At 42.4% G+C, this 24,280-nt stretch overlaps 2 protein-coding genes across 2 annotated transcripts in view; one reads left to right on the top strand and one right to left on the bottom strand.

The window, feature by feature from the left end:
* LOC143287558 (urease subunit alpha-like) overlaps nt 1-477 on the bottom strand; it is a 91,322-nt gene extending 90,845 nt beyond the window's left edge. The window contains 1 exon segment of the mRNA XM_076595647.1: nt 326-477. The gene's annotated coding sequence lies outside the window, so the exon portion shown is untranslated.
* LOC143287559 (urease accessory protein UreG-like) overlaps nt 1-18,233 on the top strand; it is an 18,832-nt gene extending 599 nt beyond the window's left edge. Inside the window, exons 2-8 of the mRNA XM_076595648.1 lie at nt 606-707; nt 1,906-1,997; nt 7,817-7,974; nt 9,649-9,773; nt 13,035-13,131; nt 13,894-14,145; nt 14,631-18,233. Coding sequence (XP_076451763.1) covers nt 1,955-1,997; nt 7,817-7,974; nt 9,649-9,773; nt 13,035-13,131; nt 13,894-14,145; nt 14,631-14,765 — 810 coding nt within the window. The 5' untranslated portion in view covers nt 606-707; nt 1,906-1,954 and the 3' untranslated portion in view covers nt 14,766-18,233. The remainder of the gene's footprint in view (nt 1-605; nt 708-1,905; nt 1,998-7,816; nt 7,975-9,648; nt 9,774-13,034; nt 13,132-13,893; nt 14,146-14,630) is intronic.
* Nucleotides 18,234-24,280: the final 6,047 nt, after the last annotated feature.

Raw genomic sequence — 24,280 nt, 5'->3', positions numbered from 1 at the left:
ATTATATTAGGTCCCTGAATGGGATACAAACACAGGAACTGAAATTACCCATCACGCCTTTGTTCGAGTATAATTTTATATTAATGGTGCTGTTGGCATTGCACTATCCATCCACGCCATTTCGAGTTATAAATACACACACACACACACACACACACACACACAGAAGAGAGAGAGAGAGAGAGAGAGAGAGAGAGAGACTTCAATAACTGGGCACCAATTAAGTCTGCTGGCCGCGAAATGTCAACACGTGTAATGTTTGACTATGATCCATTTTGCCTTGGACATGTACGGTGTTATCTTCTCGCTATTTCTCCAAACTTACCTCTTAAATATCGCTGATTCTTCAGCCTTGACAGTTCATTCTTGAAACAACAAGCAAAACATTGCCAGCTCCTCCAGCACTGCGCGACAAATGTGCTCTGTTCAAATGTTTAGCTGCCAGCTTTAGAAAAGTACCAGTAGGCTAGCAGACGACACGGTCGTGGAATTGTATTTTATGCGTGCTCAGCCGTTGCGGTAAGACTGTCATTCATTGGCTTAGAGTTTCTCTTTGAATATCTGGACCAATCAGAATAGAGCATGCTTTGCCATGGCTGTTTCAGTGTTGGATTTGTGTGAGTGTTCTCAACCCCAACACACACTGCAGCCAGACGTTGGATTTCAGTCAGCGCACTTGGCGAGCTCACTTAACGTCGGCAGTGGAGGTAAGATCTCTTCGTGTTCATTCGTTCCCTTTCGTCACTCAGTGCATCTGCTAAAACTTGTACCTGCCCCTTACAACGTGAAAATAACTGCATGCAACGCGTGTTGAGAGTACTGCAAGGAGCCTTTCAAGAACACATTGAAAATAAAATGAAAAACTCACTTCGGTCTTGCACTGATGACTTTCGCTCCCAACAGGCGTACGAAATAACTTTTTGGTATTATGTATAAGAAGTACATCAAAATACGATTCTACTGCATCCTATTGCTACTGTCGAAAGATTTTGTCACTATGTAGAGTTAGAAATAGTGTACGTATAATAATTATGATTCGGACTTTGTTGAGAGCACTTATGGACACTAGTGACACAGACGGTCAAATTCAAAGAAATGTTAAGTCTTCCCTTCCCTATCCCCCACACGCGGCATGCACACACACACACACACACACACACACACACACACACACTGACACAGACACACACACACCTGATACACACACACACACACACACACACACACACACACGGTACTGACTGACACCGGCCACACACAGTTTCACACACACAGTGACACACACACACACACACACACACACACACACAGGCGCGGTCAACACGAACACCGACACACTCACGCAAACAGGCACATGATGCGCGCGTGCAGCGACACAGGGTATGTCTTGTATTACTCGATAATGCAAATTTCTACCACTACTAGACTGACCGCGACAATCAGTGAACTAGACGTTATCTCAGTTTGTGCCAACTTTTATCTTTATGAATTGTACACATTTGAGAAATCTGTCCCAGAATTTACGCTTTCAGAAAACATTTAATGAACGAATGGAATGATACAATACATAAGAATGTCAGTGGAGCCAGACTTAACAGTTACGAATTACTACCGTGATATCGGCGATTTTGAACACGTTTTTGGCACGTTTGGTGACTGCCGTTACTTGTTAATGTTTTGGATGAGTAAAATCCGTTTAGTAAAAGTGGAGTAGTAGTAGTAGTATCGACCGTCACTATTATTATCATGGTTTTGTTCAGTGTTGGTTTTCCATTGGAGCTATATATCACGGATTAAAATTACTATGAATATATAGATAAACATTTATTTTGAGATTGTGCGTGCGTGCGTGTGTACGTGTGTGTGTGTGTGTGTGTGTGTGTGTGTGTGTGTGTGTGTGTGCAGACTGGTCCGAATTCCTGCAGAAGAACTCAGTTGACGGAGAAACTGAATCATGGAAGCAGAGATCAAGAAAGACAACTGCGTTTTCCAGAAAGGTTTGGAGAAAGAAAGAAAAGTGGAGAGGCAGAGAGACTGAGATAGGATTGGGGAGAGAGACAGAGACAGAGGGGAGAGGGGGAGGGGGGAAGAGATTTAGACGGAAAGTGGGAACAAGTGCGACAAAGGGGAAGAGGCAGAGAGAAGGGATATATGCGCAGAGATAGAGACGGAGAGAGGTGGAGAGAAAGGTTTAGAGGGTGGGGCGGAGTGAGGACATGAGAGAGGGAAGGATGAGGAGAGTACCTTTGGTTTCCTCCTCTTCTTTCATTTTCTTCTTCTTCATTCATTTTTATATTGAGGAAAAGCAGTTAAAAATCGGAGAACTTACTGCAATCCAGTACATATCTTTCGATGACACTAACCAACGTTTAAAAGTGCACACCAATTCAGTTAATCGTTAATGGAGAATAGACATTGAGTGGGGGAATGAGAGGGATGGGGGACATCCCATTCCTTCTTTTTCTTCGTTATTTGAGGCAGTGGATAATTAGTACACAGAGAACTTGCTTCAATCCAGCATAGCTATTCTGACCTGCATTTAAAAAGTGCATTTAAAATGAGATATTTCACCTAGCTGTGGCTTTTGGTATCTTGCAATGAAGCAGATATTTTTTGTTTTGTTTGTGTTCTGATATCCATGAGCCGGGAAGCCTTCATTCATTTTTCTCAAATTTCTTTTCTACAATACCAATTATGCCGTATGATCATCTATGTTCACGCACGCACGCATGCACACACACACACCCGCGCGCGCGCGTGCGCGCACACACACACACACACACACACACACACACACACACACACACACACTCTCTCTCTCTCTCTCACACACACACACACACACACCACACAACACACACACACACACACACACACAGAAGAGAGTGAGATTCGGATTAATCGGATGGTTTTATTCATACCGCTCATTGCATCTAGTGAAAAATATATCAAACATATAAATGTAGCCAAGTGCTGAGCTGGCTGCTGCTTCACACAGCAATCGCCTTTTTGTCAACTAACCCGCCTGTCTTCAATGGCTCACTCATAATGCGTGACGCCATTCCAGATTTGAATGCAAAGCCCATTCTAAACAACTGCTCCGAACATTTATTAAATCAAATCTATGTATCAAAACACTGCCAGAATATGCCTGTTGTGCTTACACACACACTTTAATCAATGGAAGCATATTTGATTTAAGTTTAATCGTTGTCAGTGTAGGGATTTCAACTGACGCTAAGTTACGTCATGTTGTTCTTTCCGTCACATATAATGCTACAATTATCCAATTCTATATGTAATTGCGTATCGTGCCCTACTACCAAATAATTATTGTGTTTGGATGAGAATAGATAAGGCACTTAGAAGATACAAAGCCGATTTTCATTATCAACACTTGGCGACAATCACTACACGACCAATGTTGCTCGACGGTTTTGGCTGAGTTGAAAACTGTGTTTCCGACATACCGTATTTAATTGAATATTTCTTTTGTCGGATCAGTAAATAACAAGTATTGTACACTGGTAGAAATGTCGCAATTCCATCTTTGTATCTATTCCATTTGTGATTGCCTACATTAAACTGATTTTAATTTTCAGCGACGAACGCATTAAAACTGATCCTTTTCAGGTGACTTAGATTAAGATTGTAAGTTCATCTTAAGATATCAACACTTCATTTTATACTCATTAGAAAGTGGTGTTGAGCTTTTTTGCTTTTTTTCGACCAGTCCAACGTAAATTGGTTCAGGAATTTATCACTGAACACCTGAAAACAAACACAGATTATTCAAATTAATATTCAGCCGGGGGTCTTTCAGTATAAATAGCATCACCGCCTTTTGGAAATTCTGTGCTAGAAATTTTCTTTTCTGTCACTTTCTTTATTTCTGACTTTTTCTGGCTTCACTGTTCTCTTCTTTTTCAGCCTTCCAAGTCCATTCCCTTTCTTTTTTCAAGCAACCCTTGACACTTTTTTTTTTCTCTTTTCCGAAGTCTGTGATGTATTATTTGTGCTGTTTTACTCTGGCGGTTAGGTAGTGGGATGTAAACACTGGGATGGGCACTAGCTGCCCATTCTGCAATGTTATTTGCCCATATGGCCTTTTTATGTGTTTTTTTGTTTTTTGTTTTTTTGTTTGTTTCTTTGGCTTTGAAGTATTGTTTGGTTGTTTTGTTTTTTTGTTTTTTTTCCCCCTTTTTTACGATTTTTGTTGTTGTTGTAATTTGGGGATGATAAATTAAGCGGAATGGCTGGCGTCCTCAGCAGGGCCTAGTCTTATTTGCCATAAGGAGCTAAATGGTTGGGATCCTGTGTCATGAACCGTTTTGTGGGTTTGTATTAGTGCTTTTTTTTGCTTTTTTTTTTTTTTTTTTTTTTTTTTTAAAGATGTGACAGTTTTGTGTTGATGCAGTTGAGCATTAAAGTTTTGTATGGTTTGACAGTCCTGATATGGTCCTGTGCGGTCGGCTGTGTGTGCGGTGTGTGTGTGTGTGTGTGTGTGTGTGTGTGTGTTCTATGAAATGCATGTTGTTTTAATCTAAGCCTTATTTACTTCATAGCTTTTATAATATGATTCATCTCTTCAGTGTGCTTTTTGACTCACTTGTGTAAGCAAAGTGACTCTGTGTTTTAATCCGGTGTTCGGTTGTGTGTGTGTGTGTGTGTGTGTGTGTGTGTGTGTCCGTCCGTGGTAAACTTTAACATTGACATTTTCTCTGCAAATACTTTGTCAGCTGACACCAAATTAGGCATAAACATAGGAAAAATTCAGTTCTTTCCAGTCATCTTGTTTAAAACAATATTGCGCCTCTGGGATGGGCACAAAAAATAAAAAAGAAGCCAAATTATATGCAAACTGCATTTACTGTAATATTTATATTTTTTGTATTCTCTAAACTTGGCACTTTGATCTGGTATTCTGACACAACAAGAGCAGTCATGATTATCATTTTTTTTGTTCAAACAGGAACTTCTTTTGCTCAGCATGGTAGTTTTATTTATTTTGCAAACGTTTTGGTGCAGATAGTAAAAAAGGGAAATTAATCTGTAATCAATGCTAGGGGACTTAATTTGCTTTAAACTGATCTTTCTCATCTTAAACATTACATTTTGAAATTACACTCAATGCATAAAAAGTTTGTGTGTTTTACTCTCAGTGTACAGGGCTTTCACTATGTTCATTCGCCCAAGTGGTCTTTTTCAGAAAATACTAAAATCAATACCACAAGTGGACTTTACAGATCTATTGGCTGAGCTCTGAATGTCATGGGCAAAACTCAATTGCGTACACATATTTATACACATTCAAAGCGCGTGCTCATATTCTTCGCGAACGCGAACGACGCCATTTTGTTTCAAGTTGTTGACCTGCCCGTTCAATCCAATATTCAATGGAGAATACATGATAACATGTGATGGAAAGTTGGAGAAGGAGACCGTTAAATATTTATTCAGAGAAAGATTTGTGAACGCCTCATCACTTACTGGATTATGCCCCAAACTGCCATAAAAATATCCACAGAATCAGTCGGAATTCACAGTTAAAAATTGCAAACTATGCGAGTTAATACCCTTGAACTGATCACGATGAAACGAAAAAATTTCCAGTCTTGACTTTTCTCAAAATGAAGTCCTTTTCACTTCATACGACGTTTAGAAGTACTTGTACTTGGCTCTACATGTTATTAGTTTAACAAAATACTAAATTTTCATATCAACTTTAAAACTATAAAACTAGAATGAACATAAAAGAGAAATTGAATCGACCGTGTTGTACTACATTCCCGGCGGATGTAACTAAACTTGTACATCTATCTAGATCTAGTGAAAACGGCTAAATGTTGCAGTGTTACTGCGGCGATAGCCACGTCTCCTTTACCGCGGACTTAAAAAGAATTTTTTTTTTTTATTGCCCTTAAAGATTTTTTTAATCCCCAAGATACACCAGAATAATATGATTTAAACAGCGTTCTCACTGCGAATACCGCAAATGATTTATCGCCCTTTAAAAAAGTATGTTCAAATATTAAATTTTAGAACGTCAGTTAAGGAGCCACGATAGTGTAATGGGTAAGACAGTTTCTTCTCACCCGAACACGCGGGCTTTGAATCTGGTTAGGACTTTTTTTTTCTTCTTTTTTTTTAAACCCGAAGTTTTATAATAACAAATACAGAACACATTTTAACGATTTGATTTTTTTAAAGTGTATCACAAGTGAGTCTTGAAGGCCTTGCCTCTCGTGTTCATTCATATGAACACACTGAAAGTTTTCCATTGTCAGATAGCGGTTGATGTGTTTTTAAGACATGTTTATAGTCAACTGGATGATGTAAGGCGCTTTGCGCAGCGTTGGTGCTGGATATCGCGCCATAGAAAAACTATGTATTATTATTATTAAGAATAAGAATGATTTAGCCCAACAGACGCGATTTGCTCGCAGCCATTGCGTGCAATCATTGCACTTCGTGAAACTCGCACAAGTAGTTGAAGCATGTGACCAGTGGTCACTTTCACACCTGAGCCTCCTTGTGGTTATAGCCTGCTCTCTCTCTCTCTCTGTCTGTCTCTCTCTTTCTTCTCTCTCCCTCTCTGTGTGTGTGGCCCAAAAGGCCAGCGTCGCACATCATCGTTGCATTGGTTTCTCTTCTTTTTCTCTTCTTATCCTCTCTTAATATTGAAGTAAAACAAAAAACAAAAAAGCTTTATATCTCTTCCTGCGCGCGGATCTTTTCTTTGCCTTTACCATCAGTAAATCAATAATTCATTTGTACCGTCCCCTTTATACTATACTACTCGGGTTAGCACACGGCTACATGAACAAACGCACAAATGAAAAAAACAACACTAAAGGAATCATGATATAGTTAATCATGTAGGTAAACTGACTTTTAAATATATATATATATATATATATATATATATATATATATATATATATATATATATAAGGCTTTCAGCACTGATTGTCATTTACAGACTTGCTGACTGGGGAATTAGCAATACTATTTTCTTGATTTACAGAGAGCACGACAGCATGAAAGGAAGTGTATCTCATTGTCAAACCCCTTTTTTGCACAGTGGAAAACTTAACCGAACATCAGTATGTTTCCAATAACGATAGAGATGTTGAGCAATTTCTGCACTGACTACCTTTAAATCTTGTCATTGCAAGTCCTTAAGGTTTGTCTGAACAGAGAGAGAGAGAGAGTGCGGGAGTAGGGTAGAGTGTTTTTGCTCGTACATTTTTTGAATGGGGCGTTTATGACTGTGTACATATGGTTGTGAGTGAATGAATGGGTGTGAGCGCGGGAGCATGTGTGCGTATGTATATGTGTGTGTAAGTGTGTGTGTGTAGTGCAGAGAAGATTTTGTGTGTGTGCGCGTGCGCGCGCGCGCGTGCGTATGTGTGTGTGTGTGTTTGTGTGCATGTGGTGTTCGTGCGGAGTAGCCCTTCGATGTGTGTGTGTGTGTGAGTACGCGCAGGCGGAGAATCTCTTTGGTGTACACATGTGTGTTTGTGTTCGTTTGGAGTCGCTCTTTGGTGTGTGCGTGTGGTTGGAGCAGTAGAGCTTATATTTCCCTTTTTTCACCTTTGTTATATCAGACGTGAGAGAGAGATTCAAAAACTTTATTCCAGAAGAGAAAGTGTGTGTGTGTGCGTGTATGCACCCTTCTGTGTCTCTGTGCTTATTAGTCAGTCTGTGTGTACGTGTGTCTGTAGAAATGTGCATGTTTCGTGTTTTCATCGTGTGTGTGTGTCTGTGCGCGCTTGCTCGCTCGCATTTTGCCCAACCTCTCTTCGCTGACCAGTGGGCAGCACCGCGGAGTCACGCACGCAGGAGCACGCGCACGGTCACGTTCACGGCCATGGGCACGAGCACCAGCACGGCCACAGCCACGAGATCATGGACTCCCCTGGGACCTACACTGGCCGAGAACGGCCACTGTACCGCACAGACTGGGCCTCGGTAAGGCCTTGAGTCACTGCAGCTGTATAGGCATGGTGTATTATTTATATATATATATATATATATATATATATATATATATGTGTGTGTGTGTGTGTGTGTGTGTGTGTGTGTGTGTGTGTGTACCTCAAGTATGGGGATGAAATTTATGATGTATGGGTGTGACATAAATGTCACCGTTTCACACTGATGATGGATCATCGCAATGTCAACAAAAATGGGTTAGAAGGAAAGCGGCATAAATTAATGATGCATTCATGCGTGCGTCTCCGTTACATGTAGGTGTCATTGTGGCAGTGTGTGTGTGTGTGTGCACGCGCGCATGCGATTGCATGTGTGAGTATCTGAGTATGTGAATGCGTGCGAGTGTATGTGAGTTTGAGTGCATATCCATGTGCATTCGTGTGGGTGTTAATTAATGATTACGATGGATTCAAATGTGTGTGTATGTATGTGTGTATGAATGAGTGGAAATGCGTGCCTGTGTTGTGTGTGCGTGTCTGTGTGTTTGTGTATGTGCGTGCGCTCGCGGGCGCACACGAGTGAAACTGCGTACATTCCGGGATATCCTGTCGCGTCCCCGACTGCTGTCAGTCAAAGGTTTATGGCCGTACCCCGCACGCCCTTCTCTACATCCGCCCTTCTCCCCGCCCCCCTCACCCCAAGGTGACTTCCAAAACGACAGGAGGGCCGTCACCGAAGTGGTTTAGCACCACCTCTCCAACTGTTGATCTGTGTGTGTGTGTGTGTGTGTGTGTGTGTAAATATATGTATATATATATATAGAGAGAGAGAGAGATGTACTAGTATGTATGTATGTGTGTGTATCCCAGGTAAACCGATGATATAGTAAAGCTCCAGGAATATGAGGTCCAGGCAAAAGGCAGAGTTGTGCTTCGCTCTCAGTACCTTCATGTACTCTAAGCATTGATATGCGAATCGAACTCTTGAGTGGCCTGGAATAATCAATTATAGTGAGACGGTGTCATCCCAGTTCGGCCCATTCCCTGTTCATCTGTCACTGCTGTGGTGATTCCGATACGCCAATTCAAGATCGCCAGTGTGCTCGAAAAGACACCCGTTGCTCATTTAAACATTTGGACTACTTATTTCGTTTTATACATATGCAGTTTATGTCTCTGAGGCAAATGTGTTCGATCCTATGTCAAAAAAATCAGAATGAGACCTCTCCTCAAATCCATAAGGAGATTTCAGTACGTTTGAAACGTTCACTGTGTGTAAGGCAAGGCAAGACATGAAGACAAGACAGGACATGAAGACAAGACAGGACATGAAGACAAGGCAGGACATGAAGACAATACAGGACATGAAGACAAGACAGGACATGAAGACAAGACAAGACATGAAGACAAGACAGGACATGTATTCCAGTTCGGGGAACTCTGTCTGGGGCAGGTGGGGACAGAAAGATGCAGCGCATTTCGCGAGGTAACCAATGATCTTAGCAGAGTCAGTAGGGCCAGAGGGGACACCTTTGATTGCCCGCTTCAGGTGAACTGTTGCAAAATGAAAGTAAGGTCAAATTTTCATTTCATATTTTTCTGTCTGTTTATTCAAATATCTTAGTCCGAAACTTAAAACTGCACTCATGACATAACGACGATTCAAACACTATGTCATCAACGGCCTCTTTGCTTCCATACTGTGCTGCAGAGGGCGTTCACGGTGGGCATAGGGGGACCGGTGGGGTCGGGGAAAACGGCCCTCCTGCTGGCCCTGTGTCGTCACCTGAGGGAGTCCCATGGCGTGTGTGTCGTCACAAATGACATCTTCACAAGGTAACTATGCTTACCGTTCGCCTCTTTTTTGTGCTTTTGTTCAGTAATCCAGCAGTGTAGATCATGGGCCATGTAACATAAATATGGGTCTAAAACGGTATACCAGAATGATACTGGAGTGAGTGCATCCCATGCTAGTGTTGTGCACTCAGTTTTATTTTGTTTTCATTAACACAGTAGTAATAATAGTAGTCTATATCAACTTTACAACTATCAGACGAATGGAGACATCATTAGTGCGTTCCCAAGCCAGGAGCCAACAAACAGTGGTGACTTTCCAAGACTGTGTGAAGAAGTGGAAAAAGCAATAAGATCACTGAAGAATGGAAAAGCAGCAAGCATTGACAGTTGAACTGACAAAACAAGGAGGAAAGGCAGTGACAGATTTCCTTACTAGAATCTGCAACAAAATCAGGCAGACTGGAGAATGACCAACAAGAAAGCGGCCTGAGCTCTGAGAGAGAAAGGGCCCTATATGAATGTACATTATTATAATCAACATGAACAAAGTCTCGATTTATCACTGTGCTCAAGAAAGACAACTTACCACTGTGCCATAATTATAGGACTATCGGTCTGATCAGCCATGCCAGCAAAATGATGCTAGAGTAATCCTGAACAGACTCATACCACAGGTAGAAGAAGTCATTGCAGAACAAGCTGGGTTTCGCAATGGGAGAAGCACCACAGAACATATTTTCAACCTTTGTGTTCTGTGTGAAAAATATTGCCAACACCAACAAAACATCTGCCATGTCTTCGTCGCCTTTAAGAAGGCATTTGACTGAGTGTGACATCATGCGCTGTGGGCAACCTTGAGGAAATACAACATGGGCCAAAAGCTGATCAACACTACCAAACAGCTGTATACAAAAGCCTTCAGTGCAATCTTTGTTCAAGGAGCTGTTGGTGACTGGTTCTACACGTCAGTCAGGGTCCGTCGAGGCTGTCTTCTGCATCCTACACTCTTCAGCATCTTCCTGGAATGTATAATGACTGATGCTCTGGAAGAACACTCAGGCACTATTAACATCAGAGGACATACCGTCGCAAATCTCAGATTCGCTGATGATATTAATGGACTGGCAGGCAGTGAGGAAGAACTAGCGAAACTGGTGAACCACATGGAACCACATCAGTCAAGTAGGGAACAGAGATCAGCGCCGAGAAAACGAAACTTGTAACAAACAGGAAAGAACCAGTCAAGACCAAGATAAATGTCAGCGGTTAACAGCTGGAAACAGTGAAGCAGTTAAGTACCTTGGTGCCATCATCAGTGATAGGGGGTCCAAAGCCGAAATACTGGCAAACTGCGCAGACTACAACAGCACTGTTAAGACTGAAGCCCATATGGAGAGACAAGAACATCAATCTTAGAACAAAGCTGAAGCTACTACATGCACTGGTTCTGTTTTTTTGTATGCATACGAGTCATGACTCTTACAGCAGAGCTTCATTGGAGATTCCTTGGAATGTCCAACAAAGACCACATTACAAATGAAGCAAGGAAAACGATCAGACTGGCTGGTATAAAGATCTCCTTAAAAAAGGAAAAATGAGATGATATGACCATGTGGCAAGATCCGACGGGCTCTCCAAGACTCCTTCAGAGAACAGTACAGAGGAAAAGGAGACGAGACAGACAGCGAAAGAATTGGGCAGACAACGTCACTGAGCGGACAGAGAGGAGCTTGGTCGAAACGCAGGAATGAATGTTGGTGATTCGTTCAGCAGTGCTGCGCCCCCACAACCAAACCATGTTTCGGGACCAGTGACAGTGATATAACATCAGCTTGGATCTGAAACGTAGCTGGAAAAATTTTTTTTTTAATGATAATAGCATATATCATCACAGTGGATCTAAAATGGCAGTAGAATAATACAGAATTAATCCTGTAGCAATGTAAAATGTCTTTGGACACAGAATGAATAGAACCTTCATGGCAAGGGGGAGAAGGGAGAAAGAAGGGGAAAAAAGAATGCAAGAGTGATTTTATTGATATCAGCATGACGAGTCTTGATGTCGAAATACTGCAGTAGGGACGTCATATTGCTTTGCGACCACACTTAAAAAGCGGGTCTCTCTTTTATATTGTAGCTGAAAACTTATAATAAAAAAGATGTAGCCGTGGTCCTGTGTGGTTTTATTACATAAAAGGGGACGGTACAAAAGAGTTACTTATGATCTGTATTAAAGGATAGAAAATATCCATGCGCAGGCCAGGGGCATATAGCAGGCCAGTCACAAAAGGGTTTTTCTATTGTTATATTTACAATAGTTAAGTAATAAAGAAGAAGAAAGAAGATGAGAAGATAAAGAGAAAATAAGAAGATAAAGAGAAAACAGTGCACTGATAAAACACAAGTAAAAAAAAAAAAAAAAAAAAAAAAAAAGGTCATTAAGTACATGTCAGGAATGCAAGTGAATAGTAAAGCACATGTATACATATTACATGGAAAGACTACTACTCGGTTTGGGATAAGCAGCAACATAAGATAAGATAATGCATATGTGTGAAGACCAAACACTTTCATCAAATGGCATTTCTAATACATTTCAATAGTGTAGATAAAGTGGTTAAGGCTAAGCTGATTTAATGAAAGTACACTGACAGTATAGATTTAAGTAAAGCTCATACTGTGTCACCTTCACCTTGACCTTCACCTCTCCCGTAGTCTGGGTTCAGACCGTTGGGGCACCGCTGCTGACCTGGCCACCACCCCTCTCCACTCTTCACGGTTTTCTGATTTCCTCAGGGCGTCACCGAGCGTCAAGCCTGTCCACCCCCGGATGTTGTCTTCCCATCTCATGTCAAAGTGACGCAAATGAATCAGTTATTATGTAGCCCTATATACAAAGATTGGAAGAACCATCATGGCTTAACCATTAAGTGGTGAAGGAACCTACACGATTTATCCAGTTTTGAGCCGAACATTAACAGTTACGTACAGCCTGTGTGTAACATTTAAATCTCCTCTGTGGAAGCCGGAGAAATAACTAAGTGCCTGCAGTCAGAAAAAAAAGATATGAGGGAAACAGACTGACACAAGCAAGAGCATGGACAAATACATTTTCATATCATTTGACATTGGAAATAGATTGAACCAAGTTTTATTTATCTGATTTGATTGACGTGATTTAACTGGTCTTTGTGTGGCGTGGCTTGTCAAGACATGTTTAAACGATTGCTGTGATCTGAAGATTTTTTTTTTTAAATGATCATAATTTGATCTGCTATAAACTGGGTTGATCCCTCACAGAGAGGACTGGGAGTTCCTCGTCCGGAACAAGGCTTTGTCAGAAGAACGCATGCGTGCTGTGGAGACAGGTGGATGTCCACACGCCGCCATTCGAGAGGTGGGGTGTTAATTGTGACTGTTGTTTGCTGGTGTAGAATATGTATGTTTGTCTTCGTTTCCTTTGATTGTGATATGATTGAGTGTGAAAGATTAAACACTAACAACACCAACAACAACAATAACAACACAGCAACAGTAAATACAGCCGCAACAGTGGAGAAGATGGATGTCTTTGCTTGCTTGCTTGCTTGTTTCAGTTGAGTAAACCCCGAATTTATTTTGGCCTTTGTTGTATTTTTCAGTGCAAAAGCCAACATCACATCCTACAAGCAGTCATTAACTATTGAGAACTGTACCTCAGATATTGTAAAACAACAAGAAGCAAGAACCTCTCACTATATGTGCTGGGGCAGAATCAGTTGGGCATTGTACTTCTGATCCAGTGTTCATCAATGATCAAGGTTCGAGGCCCCGTTTCAGCATAATGTTGTGTCCTTGGGAAAGGCACATTATTCCGAATCTCCTCACTCCACTCAGGTGTGAAAGTGTACCTGGCTTCAGACACAATGGTCATGAAATCATTGCCCCGATGGCTGCAAAATGCTATGGGATCTTTAACTTCACATTTCAGGATTTCTCTTTCTGAACTGGGAGAGGCGTTACAGGACCAATAACTCTCTTTCACCTGTTTCGGTTTCAGTTTCTCTAGGAGACGTCACTGCGTTCGGACAAAATCATTTTCGCTACACCTTATCTCCTACGCAGAAGTCTGACAAGCGCTGGTCAGTCCTTGAGTGCAGCACACTCGTTCACGTTGCAGGATTTCTCGCTGAACATGGAGGAGGTGAAGGAGCTGACGCTCAAGTTCCAACCACAGATCGTCTTCATCGAGTCTGGCGGGGACAACCTGGCGGCCAACTTCAGCCGGGAGCTGGCGGACTACATCCTGTACGTGATCGACGTGGCAGGCGGCGACAAGGTCCCCCGCAAGGGTGGGCCCGGCATCACCCAGAGCGACCTCCTCGTCATCAACAAGACGGACCTCGCCCCGGCAGTGGGGGCCGATCTGAAGGTGAAGGACAGTGGGGGAGGAAAAGGGGGGAATGTGCGTGTGTGTGTGTGTGGGGGGGGGGGGGGGGGGGGGGGGGGCGGGGGGGGGGGGTGTAAGTCAAGTCAAACTCTTTATTTACAAGGATTCTAGATAAGCAAGGTACTTGTTTTTCATATGGTCGGCAGTGGGGGCCGATGAAGGGTATTGGTGCTGTTGATGGATTGCATTTATGTGTGAGTGCGTGCGTTTTGTGTTTGTGAGTGTGTGTGTAGATTGGGGTTGCGGGTGGTATGGGCATAAAGGTTGTGAATTTAAATCAAGCATTGCTGCACATGTTTTTATTCATCTTTTTTTTTTTTTTAATGTTACAGTAACAGTGTTAGGATAATGAAGGATTTTTTTTTTAATTCAGCTTTTGTTTCTTTCCAAAGTTAATAGCCAGGTCTGTGCACGAGTCCCCATACAAACAAACAAACAAAAAAGCCTGGCGTTTTGCTTTTCCACAGGTGATGTCGAGGGACGCCAAGCTGATGCGACAGGACGGGCCCACCATCTTCACCCAGGCCAAACACGGGGTGGGCGTGGCCCAGGTGGCCGACAGCATCCTGTCCGCCCTCAGACTGCAGACTGCAGGCACATGACCACACACACACACACACACACACACACACACACACACACACACACACACACAGAGCGTGCACTTTCAACGTCATGGATGACATTTTCATATTGAAAGCATGTACTTCTTGTTGTTTGTTTCAGTGTGTATTTATGGACCAGACAAGTATGCTGTGAAAAAAGATTATGTTGGTAAGAATTGATGTCATTGTTAGCTTTTTGTTTTTATGTTGTTACGAAGTTGCATTATAAAGTATGATTTATCGCCGAGGTCCATTTCAGTCCACGTTTTCAACACTTGATCAGATTAATCAGATTTTTTAAAATGCTTTTTGTTATTTTTGTTGAATGTTGCCTCACTTCTTCGTCCTTTGGAGTAAAAAATGACCACGACTTCAGCGTCAGATAGAGGATTTGTGACTGGGAGTCCGAAGGTGACTGATGAGGCCAATCCGGGCCCAGAAAGCTCGCCCACACGTGCGACACATGTGAGTTGGTGCAAGGGTGGAAGTGGAGGTAGCTCGTGCCTTGTGTGCAGCGTGTTTCCTCTGTGCCTATGTGGTGCGTCTGTTTTCTGTTCATGTGCTCATTTAGTCATCTTGTTTCGCCAGGTTGGGCGGTCCAAAGCAAGCGATTTCCAGCTACTGGGATTGATGCTGAGGTCTTTGAGGGACACTTTGAGGTAGTCTTTGAAGTGTTTCTTCTAACCCCCAACTGAGCGCTTGGCCTGACTCTGCTGTCCATACAGCAGCTGTTTTGGCAGTCCACTGTCAGACATCCGGACGACATAGCCAGCCCATTTGGCTTGAGCTTTCTGAAGGAGGGACTAGACACTGTGGGTGCTAGTCTGTTCCAGGAGATGTCTAGGACTATGTCCTGCACCGTATGTGGAGAGGTCTGCGGAGGAAGTGGTTGAGCTGTTAAGCATGTTTCCTGTAGACAGTCCAGGTCTCGCTGGTATAGAGAAGGGTGGTGAGTACCACTGCTCGGTAGACCTTCAGCTTGGTGGTAAGGCTGAGTTCTTTTCGCTCCCATACATTCTTACGGAGTCCCCCAAAGGCGACACTGGCTTTGGCAATACTTGTTGTTGATCTTTGCATCAATGTTCACTGCGCGTGAAAGAGTACTGCCCAGATAAGTAAAGCTGTCAACTGCCTGTAGCTTCTTCCCATTTACTATGATATGTGGTTCCTTGTAGGGCTTTCCGGGTGCGGGATGGTTCACAACTTCAGTCTTTTTGGTGCTGATCGTGAGACCAAACTTTCACATGGACTGGAGGAGCTCAGTCAACTTTGCTTTGGGCCTCCTGCTTCCTAGACTTTAGCAGGTGTTGCACCTGATGCTGGTGCAGGAAAGTTCCTCGGTTGCTTTTCTGGCCTGCTCTTTTGTGGGGAAGTTGTCAAAATCCCGACTGATTTCTATCTGATGTAAGCGAGGAATGGCCTCATTGATTGTGGCAGGACGGTTGAGGACCTGGTTGAAGTCTTCGGACCATTTCTCCAAGATGATCATCTTCTCTGTCAGCAGCGGAGTCCCATCTACACTGAGGAGGTGGAAGGATCCAGAGGACTGAGGCCTGTACACAGCCTTCAGAGCGTGATAGAAATGCTTGGTGTTGTGACTGCGTAGCCCTGGATTTCATCGACCTTATCGCTGAACCAGACATACTGCATCTCACGGAGTTTCCTCTGCCCTTTCCGCTTTACGCTGGCTAGGGCATTTTCCTTTGCTTGTTATGTGGATCATTCTGGTGCGCTCTGAACAGTAGGTATTTCTCTGACAGTAGTGCTTGTATCTCCTCGTTGTTCTCGCCAAAGCAGCCGTGATTTCTACGGATTACTGGTCCAAAGTGTTCGAGAGTGGTAGAGTACACTGAACCTCTGAAGGCCGCCCACTGTTTGTTCAGTGTTTTTGTGGTCATCATGGGTGTGTCTGGTAGTCTGCTGTCTGCATCTTCACGAAATTCTTCTGCAATTCTACTGCTCTTCAGCTTTGAGACATAAGTCTTGGCCTTGGAGTCTTCTCAAAGCAGATTGCGAAGTTTGAACTTGCACACTATGAGTCGATGATCCGTTCAGCAATCAGCACGACACTTGACCTTTGTCACTCAAACGTTTTCTTGGTTCCTCGCCTCGTTCTGGTGATGGCATAGTCGATCAGATGCCAGTGCCTAGAGTGTGGGTGCATCCAATATGTCTTGTTTCGGTGGGGAGGCGGAATAGGGGTTGTGCGTAGCTCGTCTTGAGGAGCAGCAGGCCATTGCTGTTGCACTTGCCAGTGCCACGTTTCCCAAGGATCCCTTCCCAGATCTGGTAGTCTGTCCCCACTCTGGCGTTGAAGTCCCCGAAGACAAGTTTCTCTGTCTGTGTGACTGCTGCAATGAGCGATCGTTGATGCTCTCTTGGAGTTTGGCAAGTTTACGAGCACTCAGAAGCAAAGGTGACTCCAAATGTTTTCTGTCAACTCCCTTGTCAAGGGGGTTAACTGGTGTGTTCATATAAAAATTACGTCGGCCAACCTGATTACCTTTCCTAGTATTTACTGGTTCCAGCGATATTCTGTTGTGTTTTAAGTCTCATGTCATCTGACATCTGCACCTCTCCCCCAAAAGTAAAGTTTTGTTATATTTTTTTTCGTGTGGAAGAATCAGCATGTCCAGTGTGTGTGACTTGTTGTGTCATCAGTATCACTGATATCTTGAGACATTTTCAAATTCAGGCAGGTTAGAATAAACTGAGTCTGAAAGCAAGAAGAGTAACATTAACCATTTATCCTGGTCTTTTCAGTTTCAGTTTGGTTTTATGAAGTTCGCTCAGCCGATCTGACTATTGATTTTACACTTCAGTATGGTTATATTTTAGTTCGTGGAGAAGGAAAATTAGTAATTTTCAAACGCTCGATTAGCCTACACTTCTGTGGATTCTTTTTTTTTTTTTTTTTTTTTTAATCTCTCTATACACTTAGAAAATCATTTAATGACCAAAGCAAGACAAGGCCAAAATTATTGGCATAACAGCCAATTTCACAATGGTAACTAAGGTGTTGATAGTTTAGCTAACCTCAAAGGACAACACAGGGTGGAAAAGGAGAGAGATGATAACGAATAAAAAATACCGAGAACATACAAGCAGTAAATGTTACGAATGATGATAAACACATATAATGATAATGTGACAAACAGTTTCGGTAGTGTGTAACCTGAATACTGAAAGATATGTTTTGGCAAAACTTTTTATTTTATCGTTAGGGTGTATAATTTGTTATGTATTAAGGTCCAAACTGTGTTTTTCTGTTGTTGTTGTTGATTGTTTGTTGTTGTTTCAATCGAATTGTTGGCCCTCATTTTCTAACACTAAACTACAAATAGCACAACAGAAATTTCAGTTTGATCTTTATTATCATATACTCTGTTTCATGATATTTCAGATGAAAAGACACTTTTGTATATCTGTTGCATAATATCAGTAAAAAAAAAAAAAAAAAAAAAAGTCGATTGTATTTAGTTGTGAATTAATCAGTTCAGCTGACACTCTGATCTGTCAATCGGACTTGTCAATCAGATGGTGATACAGAACTTACAGTCTTGTCATGTGTTGTTTTACATGGTTCCCCAAAAGTTGAGGACCACTATGGAACATGCACTTGGGGGCGTGGTGAAGTGATGCCGAACAGCAAGGAAACAGTGGTGTATACAGACAATGTAATGAGTGCCACTCGTACCAGAGGTGCTTTCCTACACTTGCACTTATTTTGTTTATAACTTCAAACTACAGATATAGTTCATAAACTTCTGAATGACTGTAAAGATTTGGGCGAAATATCGATTTTTTTTTTTTCCAAACGCATTTTCAGGCTGTTCGTAGTGTACGTCATGTGCCTGAAACAGCCGTTTATGAATTCAGTGAAAGTTCAGTGGTAGACCACATGCAGTCTGCGTTCTTAAGATAATATCTCGGTAAGTTAAACTTTTGTGAAAACATCTGCCTTTATGAAGTGGCCCTTACCCTTTTGTGAAGTCAGTATATCATGTCTCATGTTTTTGTTGGCGGAACTGATGATCTAGAGTGTTTGTGTTAACATTAAAGGTTCAGTATTTGTATGCTGTGTCGATCTGAATCTTTGTTATTCAGCCATGTCCGTTTTTATATATAAACATACTTGGAAGTTTAAAAAATAAAAACAACGTTTTTTTCTCGTTTATTTTCGTCGAGAGTGTGTCAGCGTATTTCGCTCTATGTTCTTCTTGTCTGACGTTTGTGAAGTCTGTACGTGTCGTACGTCCATGTGTTCGCTTGTTCATTCATTCATTGTTAGGATCAGACGATAAAGAGGGGAGAGAGCGTGTACTTGCGACCTAAATGTTGTGCCTTTGAGATTAAAAGAGAGAGAGAGAGAGAAGTGGGAGGTCGTCAGTGCAGTTCAACCGACTCCGTTTATGGGAAATTTTTTTAAAGAAAATTTGCATTGAAGAAAGCAAATGTTTTCCCTGCTGGATGTGTTTGTTTTTTTTCTTACTTCCAGTACATTTTCTCTTCGAGTACAAAAAAGTGGTGATACTTGAAGCTATTAGCAGTGGTTCGCCAAAGCAAGGTAGCATATACCTTGTTACGAGTTGATTCACACGTGCGTTATTCTGCAGTCTCTCTCTCTCTCTCTCCGTATCAGTCTGTCTGTGTCTGTCTTTCTGTCTCTCTCTCACTGACCCGGCGGTATCCGCTGGCTTGTCAATATTTGTATCTCTTTCTCTTTACATAGTGGGCGTGCAGCGACTTGTAAATGAAACATGGAATTATTGTCACTCGTCCTGTTGTCTTGCCTTCGTACTTTGCATTTCATTCACCCTTGCTCACCAGCTCACCCCGCCGGGGATACTAAAATTCACTATGCCCCAGCGTTGCATAAACAAGTGAATAACAACAACAACAACAACAACAACAACACACACACACACACACACTGTGGCGCGCGCGCACACACACACACACACACAAACAGTGACACACACGCACGCGCGCACTGTCGTACACTCAAACACACTTTGACGCACACGCAAACACCACACACACATACACACACATACACACACATGCATGCATACACGCACGCACGCAAGCACACACACACACACACACACAAACAAACACTCACACACACACACACACACACACACACACAGTTGTGTGGATTTTGGTGATGTAATGCGGGGGTGGTACAACCAGGAAGCTATTGCGGCACGATTTTTGTTCTTTCCGTGTTTTTGTAATTCCTTCTGGAGATGGATAACTGACCTGATGTACAGTATCTGGCAATACCATACCGTGGTTGGTGAATTTTTGTACCTGTTGTACTGATCTACTGGATGATTATAAATATATTTGTACACAGATGGGGATATATCTCAGTCGAAGGGCCTTTCAAACCAAAGCAGAAGAGTTGTCAGCATCACTTTGAACATGTTCGCGAACAACATTAACAGCATCAACCGAGCTACCTGAAATGGACGCAGACTGCGAAATGATCTGGGTAAAGATACACCTATTAGCAGGTTGTTTCTACATGCCCCATCGATTGTCCGCTGACCTTGAACTTGAGAACTGGATCGCACACTACAAAAGATTTCTGAGACTGACAGGCAAAGACAGATAGGAAGAGATTTCAACTGCCCAGACACTGACTGGAGTAACTCAACAGTATCTGCCGGTGCCCAGGATCGCCACTGACAGCAGCGACTATTGGACATTTCCATGTCAGCTGGTCTCTCCCAAATCCATGATGAACCCACAAGATTAGACAAGACCATTGACAGGGTATTTGCCTCTAATCCTTCCCTTGCCAAATTTTCAAAAACCATCCCAGGACTCTCAGACCATAGAACGCAAGAACGCAAGAATTTTAATGTAAGGTCACCGACCTGTATACATTTTGGGTGCACGTGTTGCACACACAGATTAACTGAAATAAAATTGAAAGTACGAAAACAATCCACTTAATACACAGTGAGCTCACTGAGAACAAGTAAACTAAATGAAAAGCACAAGGTTGATATTTCTGTTTAGGGATGAAAGTGCTCTTCTTAATGCATAAAAAACAAACATTGCAACATCTCTGGTCACATTACAACTTTCGTTTTGCAGCAGAAATGATAATGACAGTTCTAATATTTTGCATATGCTTGAGCAAATATTTCTTTCTAATATCATTATATAATGGACAGACTGTTAGTATATGTAGTTCGTTCTCTATTCTACCACCACATGGGCAGTTTTTCAAAACATCACGATAACGCTGATTTACTTTTAGTTCATTTATACCAAAACGGAACTTAATGAAAGCCGATCTAAATTTACTGATGGTAAGATGAGATAAGTATTTTTCAGGTTGTGATAAGGATTTGAATGACCTATATGTTTCATAACGATTACTCCCGTTGAGTTTGCTTGCCCAGTCCTGTTTAAAGCCATCTATCATGCGTTGTTTGAACATTTTAAGAAAAGCATTTACATCCCCAACCCCGCCATTTATCCAAACTTCTGAAAACCCATAAATGTCTAAGCAATGTTTCAGTCTATCTGCCCAGTTTCTCGAAGACATATCAGCATTGTATGTCATCTTATTTACGCTCATTAGGTACGCTTGTTTTGGAATTCTCGATAAAGACATCTGATTTAGCTTAAACCAGTATCGCAAAGTACTGATGCAACTATCAATGTATAATGGATATCGACCAAGATTCCCATAAATCATTACATTTGGGGTTTTGAGACTAACACTCAAAAATCTTTTACAAGCAAACAAGTGGACAGACTCAACTGCTTTGAAGCGCATTGTTCCCCACATTAATTTCAGACGCGTATAATAGCATAGGTTTTATCTGCGCATCAAAGAGTTTAAAAAACACGGTTCTGTCCATATTGCCAAGACTCCGCATTGTTCTCATAATTTCAACCACCCTCCCTTTTGCCCTGCCAGCGAACTCTTCAAGTGACTCTCAGACCATGAAGCAGTAGTGACCGACCTGGACACACAACCCCAAAGGTAAAGGAGAAACCCAGGAAACACTACATGTACTCTAAGGCTAATTGGGATGGCCTGAATGCCGATCTAAGTCAACTAGAGACTGAGCTGAAATCTATGCAGGAAACAGGGTCTGATACAAATGATCTATGGGTAGAGTTCAAAAAGAAAACCCTACTAGCTATAGCTACAGACAAACATATCCCTTCAAAGTTGGGTCGACGAAGCAGCAACTTACCATGGATAGATAGGAAGGTCAAGAGAATACTTAGACAGAAAAACTGAGAGGGCCTATAGAAAAGCCAAAAATAAAATATCTGGTCCAACTACCGCTTCCTTCAGAAAGAGAGTCGTCAGGCACTGAGAAGAGCAGAGTGGAAATACCACATCAATGAAACCACTGAAACAGTCTTCAAAGAGAAGAACCCGAAGCCATTCTGGAGATACATCAAAGCCAGATACCAAGACAACACAGGTGTAGCAGCCCTGAAAAAAGGAAACACCCTGTACAGCCACAGCTACTCCAAGGCAAACATCCTTCTTGATCAGCTCAAGTTAATTCTGTATTCACCCAAGATGATGGGAAACCATTTCCCCCAATGGCCGAGGGCCTAGTTCAACCCAGCACTGAAGATCTCGACATTACAACAGAAGGGACTGTTAAACTCCTAAAGAACTTAAACCTCTCCAAGGCCTGTGGCCCAGACGGAGTCCCATCCAGAGTCCTGAAAACTTTTGCACACACCATTGCCCCGTCACTCACTATTATATCCAAACAGTCAATAACCACTGGATTCCTCCCCATACACTGACTGTCAGCAAACATTTCAAGTGTGCTCAAGAAAAGCGACAGGAATAGAGCAGAAAACTACCGCCCAGTGTCCTTGACCTCGGTAGTGTACAAACTGCCAGAACACATTATCTGCTGCCACCTCCATAGACACTTCGAAAAATACAACATACTGACAGACAGAAACCACGGGTTTAGGACAGGCTACTCGTGTGGAACCCTGTTGCTCACCACCATGCATGATCTCTTCAAATCGCATGATACAAACATCCATCCAGACAAACGTGGTAATCCTGGATTTCAGCAAGGCGTTCGACACTGTACCACACGACAGACTGCTACACAAGCTGAATCACTACTGGATCAGAGGACCCATCCATACATGGATCAAGAACTTCCTGACCTGACGTAAACTGAGAGTGATCCTGGAGGGAGAGCAATCTGAGGGAACAGAGGTGATATCAGGTGTTTCCCAAGGTACAGTACTGGGTCCTTTACTCTTTCTGTGCTACATAAACAACCTGCCACAATCCACAAAATCAACAGTACGCCTTTTTGTGGATGACTGCCTCCTGTACCACTCCTTCCAAGACCATATCACCCTACAGAAAGACATGGATAGTCTGGAAGTATGGGCAAAAGACTGTGGAATGTGATTCAATGCACAGAAATGCTACATTCTATCCAGCAAAGGAAAATCTCCATACGTTTACAGACTAAATGGAGTCGTACTACAATAAGTTAAACAAAACCCATATCTGGGAGTACAGATCTCAAATGACCTGAAATGGACTGGCTACATTACAAACATCTGCAGAAGAGCCAACTGCTCACTCAGCTTTCTCAGATGTAACCTGAGGCATTGCCCCCCAGAAAGCCGTCGAATGGCATACATTTCACTTGTCCGTTCAACGCTGGAATATGGAGCAGCAGTCTGGGACCCCCACCTCAAAAAGGACATAGAAAGGCTTGAGAGAGTCCAACACCAGGCCGCCAGATTCATCACCAGGGACTACAGATCAAGGGATCCAGGCTGCCAGTGCGTGACGCCGCTCAAATGCTCAATACAAAATCAAAAGTTTACCATCTTTAGAGGATCGTCGTAAAACCATACGACTTACTACAACTGATGTTTAGGATTGTTGACAATCAAATACCGGCCTTACCACCAGGAAAGTTCTTGACACCTGCAAGCAAGACCAGCAGAAGATCCAAGCCGACATCTTATAAAGACCATGATATAGACAATAATAGTATAAAGATCGAGAACTTACAACAACAGCAAGGGCTATGCCATTTCATTCTGCAGGACAGATCACCTAAAGAACTCTTTATCTGTGAAAACAATAGCGGAATGGAATCAGCTGAAGGAAGGAGCTGTAAGCTCAGGGACGACCGCAGCATTCAAGGCGGACATCAAAAGACCCCTGCCAGCTACTCAGGTTTCCCATCAATAAAAGTAGCAGTAGTTGTAGTTTTTGTTTTTGTTTTGTTTTTGTTTTTTATTGGGTTTTTTTTGTTTGTTTTGTTTTGTTTTGTTTTATTTTGCATGCGCTCTCCCAAGTCTCGTTGCGACGATGGCCATATTGGCCTCTGCGACGTACAGATCCTGATCCTGATCCTGAACAGCATGTTCCAGATGCTCTGCCCGAAAGCTTTCGTAAAGACTGACTGGAACTGAAATTTCATGAAAGTGTTCGACCTAAATCTGCAGTTGCTGTATGTTATTGT

Source organism: Babylonia areolata, chromosome 11 (assembly GCF_041734735.1).
Source record: "Babylonia areolata isolate BAREFJ2019XMU chromosome 11, ASM4173473v1, whole genome shotgun sequence".
Lineage (NCBI taxonomy): Eukaryota > Metazoa > Mollusca > Gastropoda > Neogastropoda > Buccinidae > Babylonia > Babylonia areolata.
This window is presented reverse-complemented; position numbering and strand designations above follow the sequence as displayed.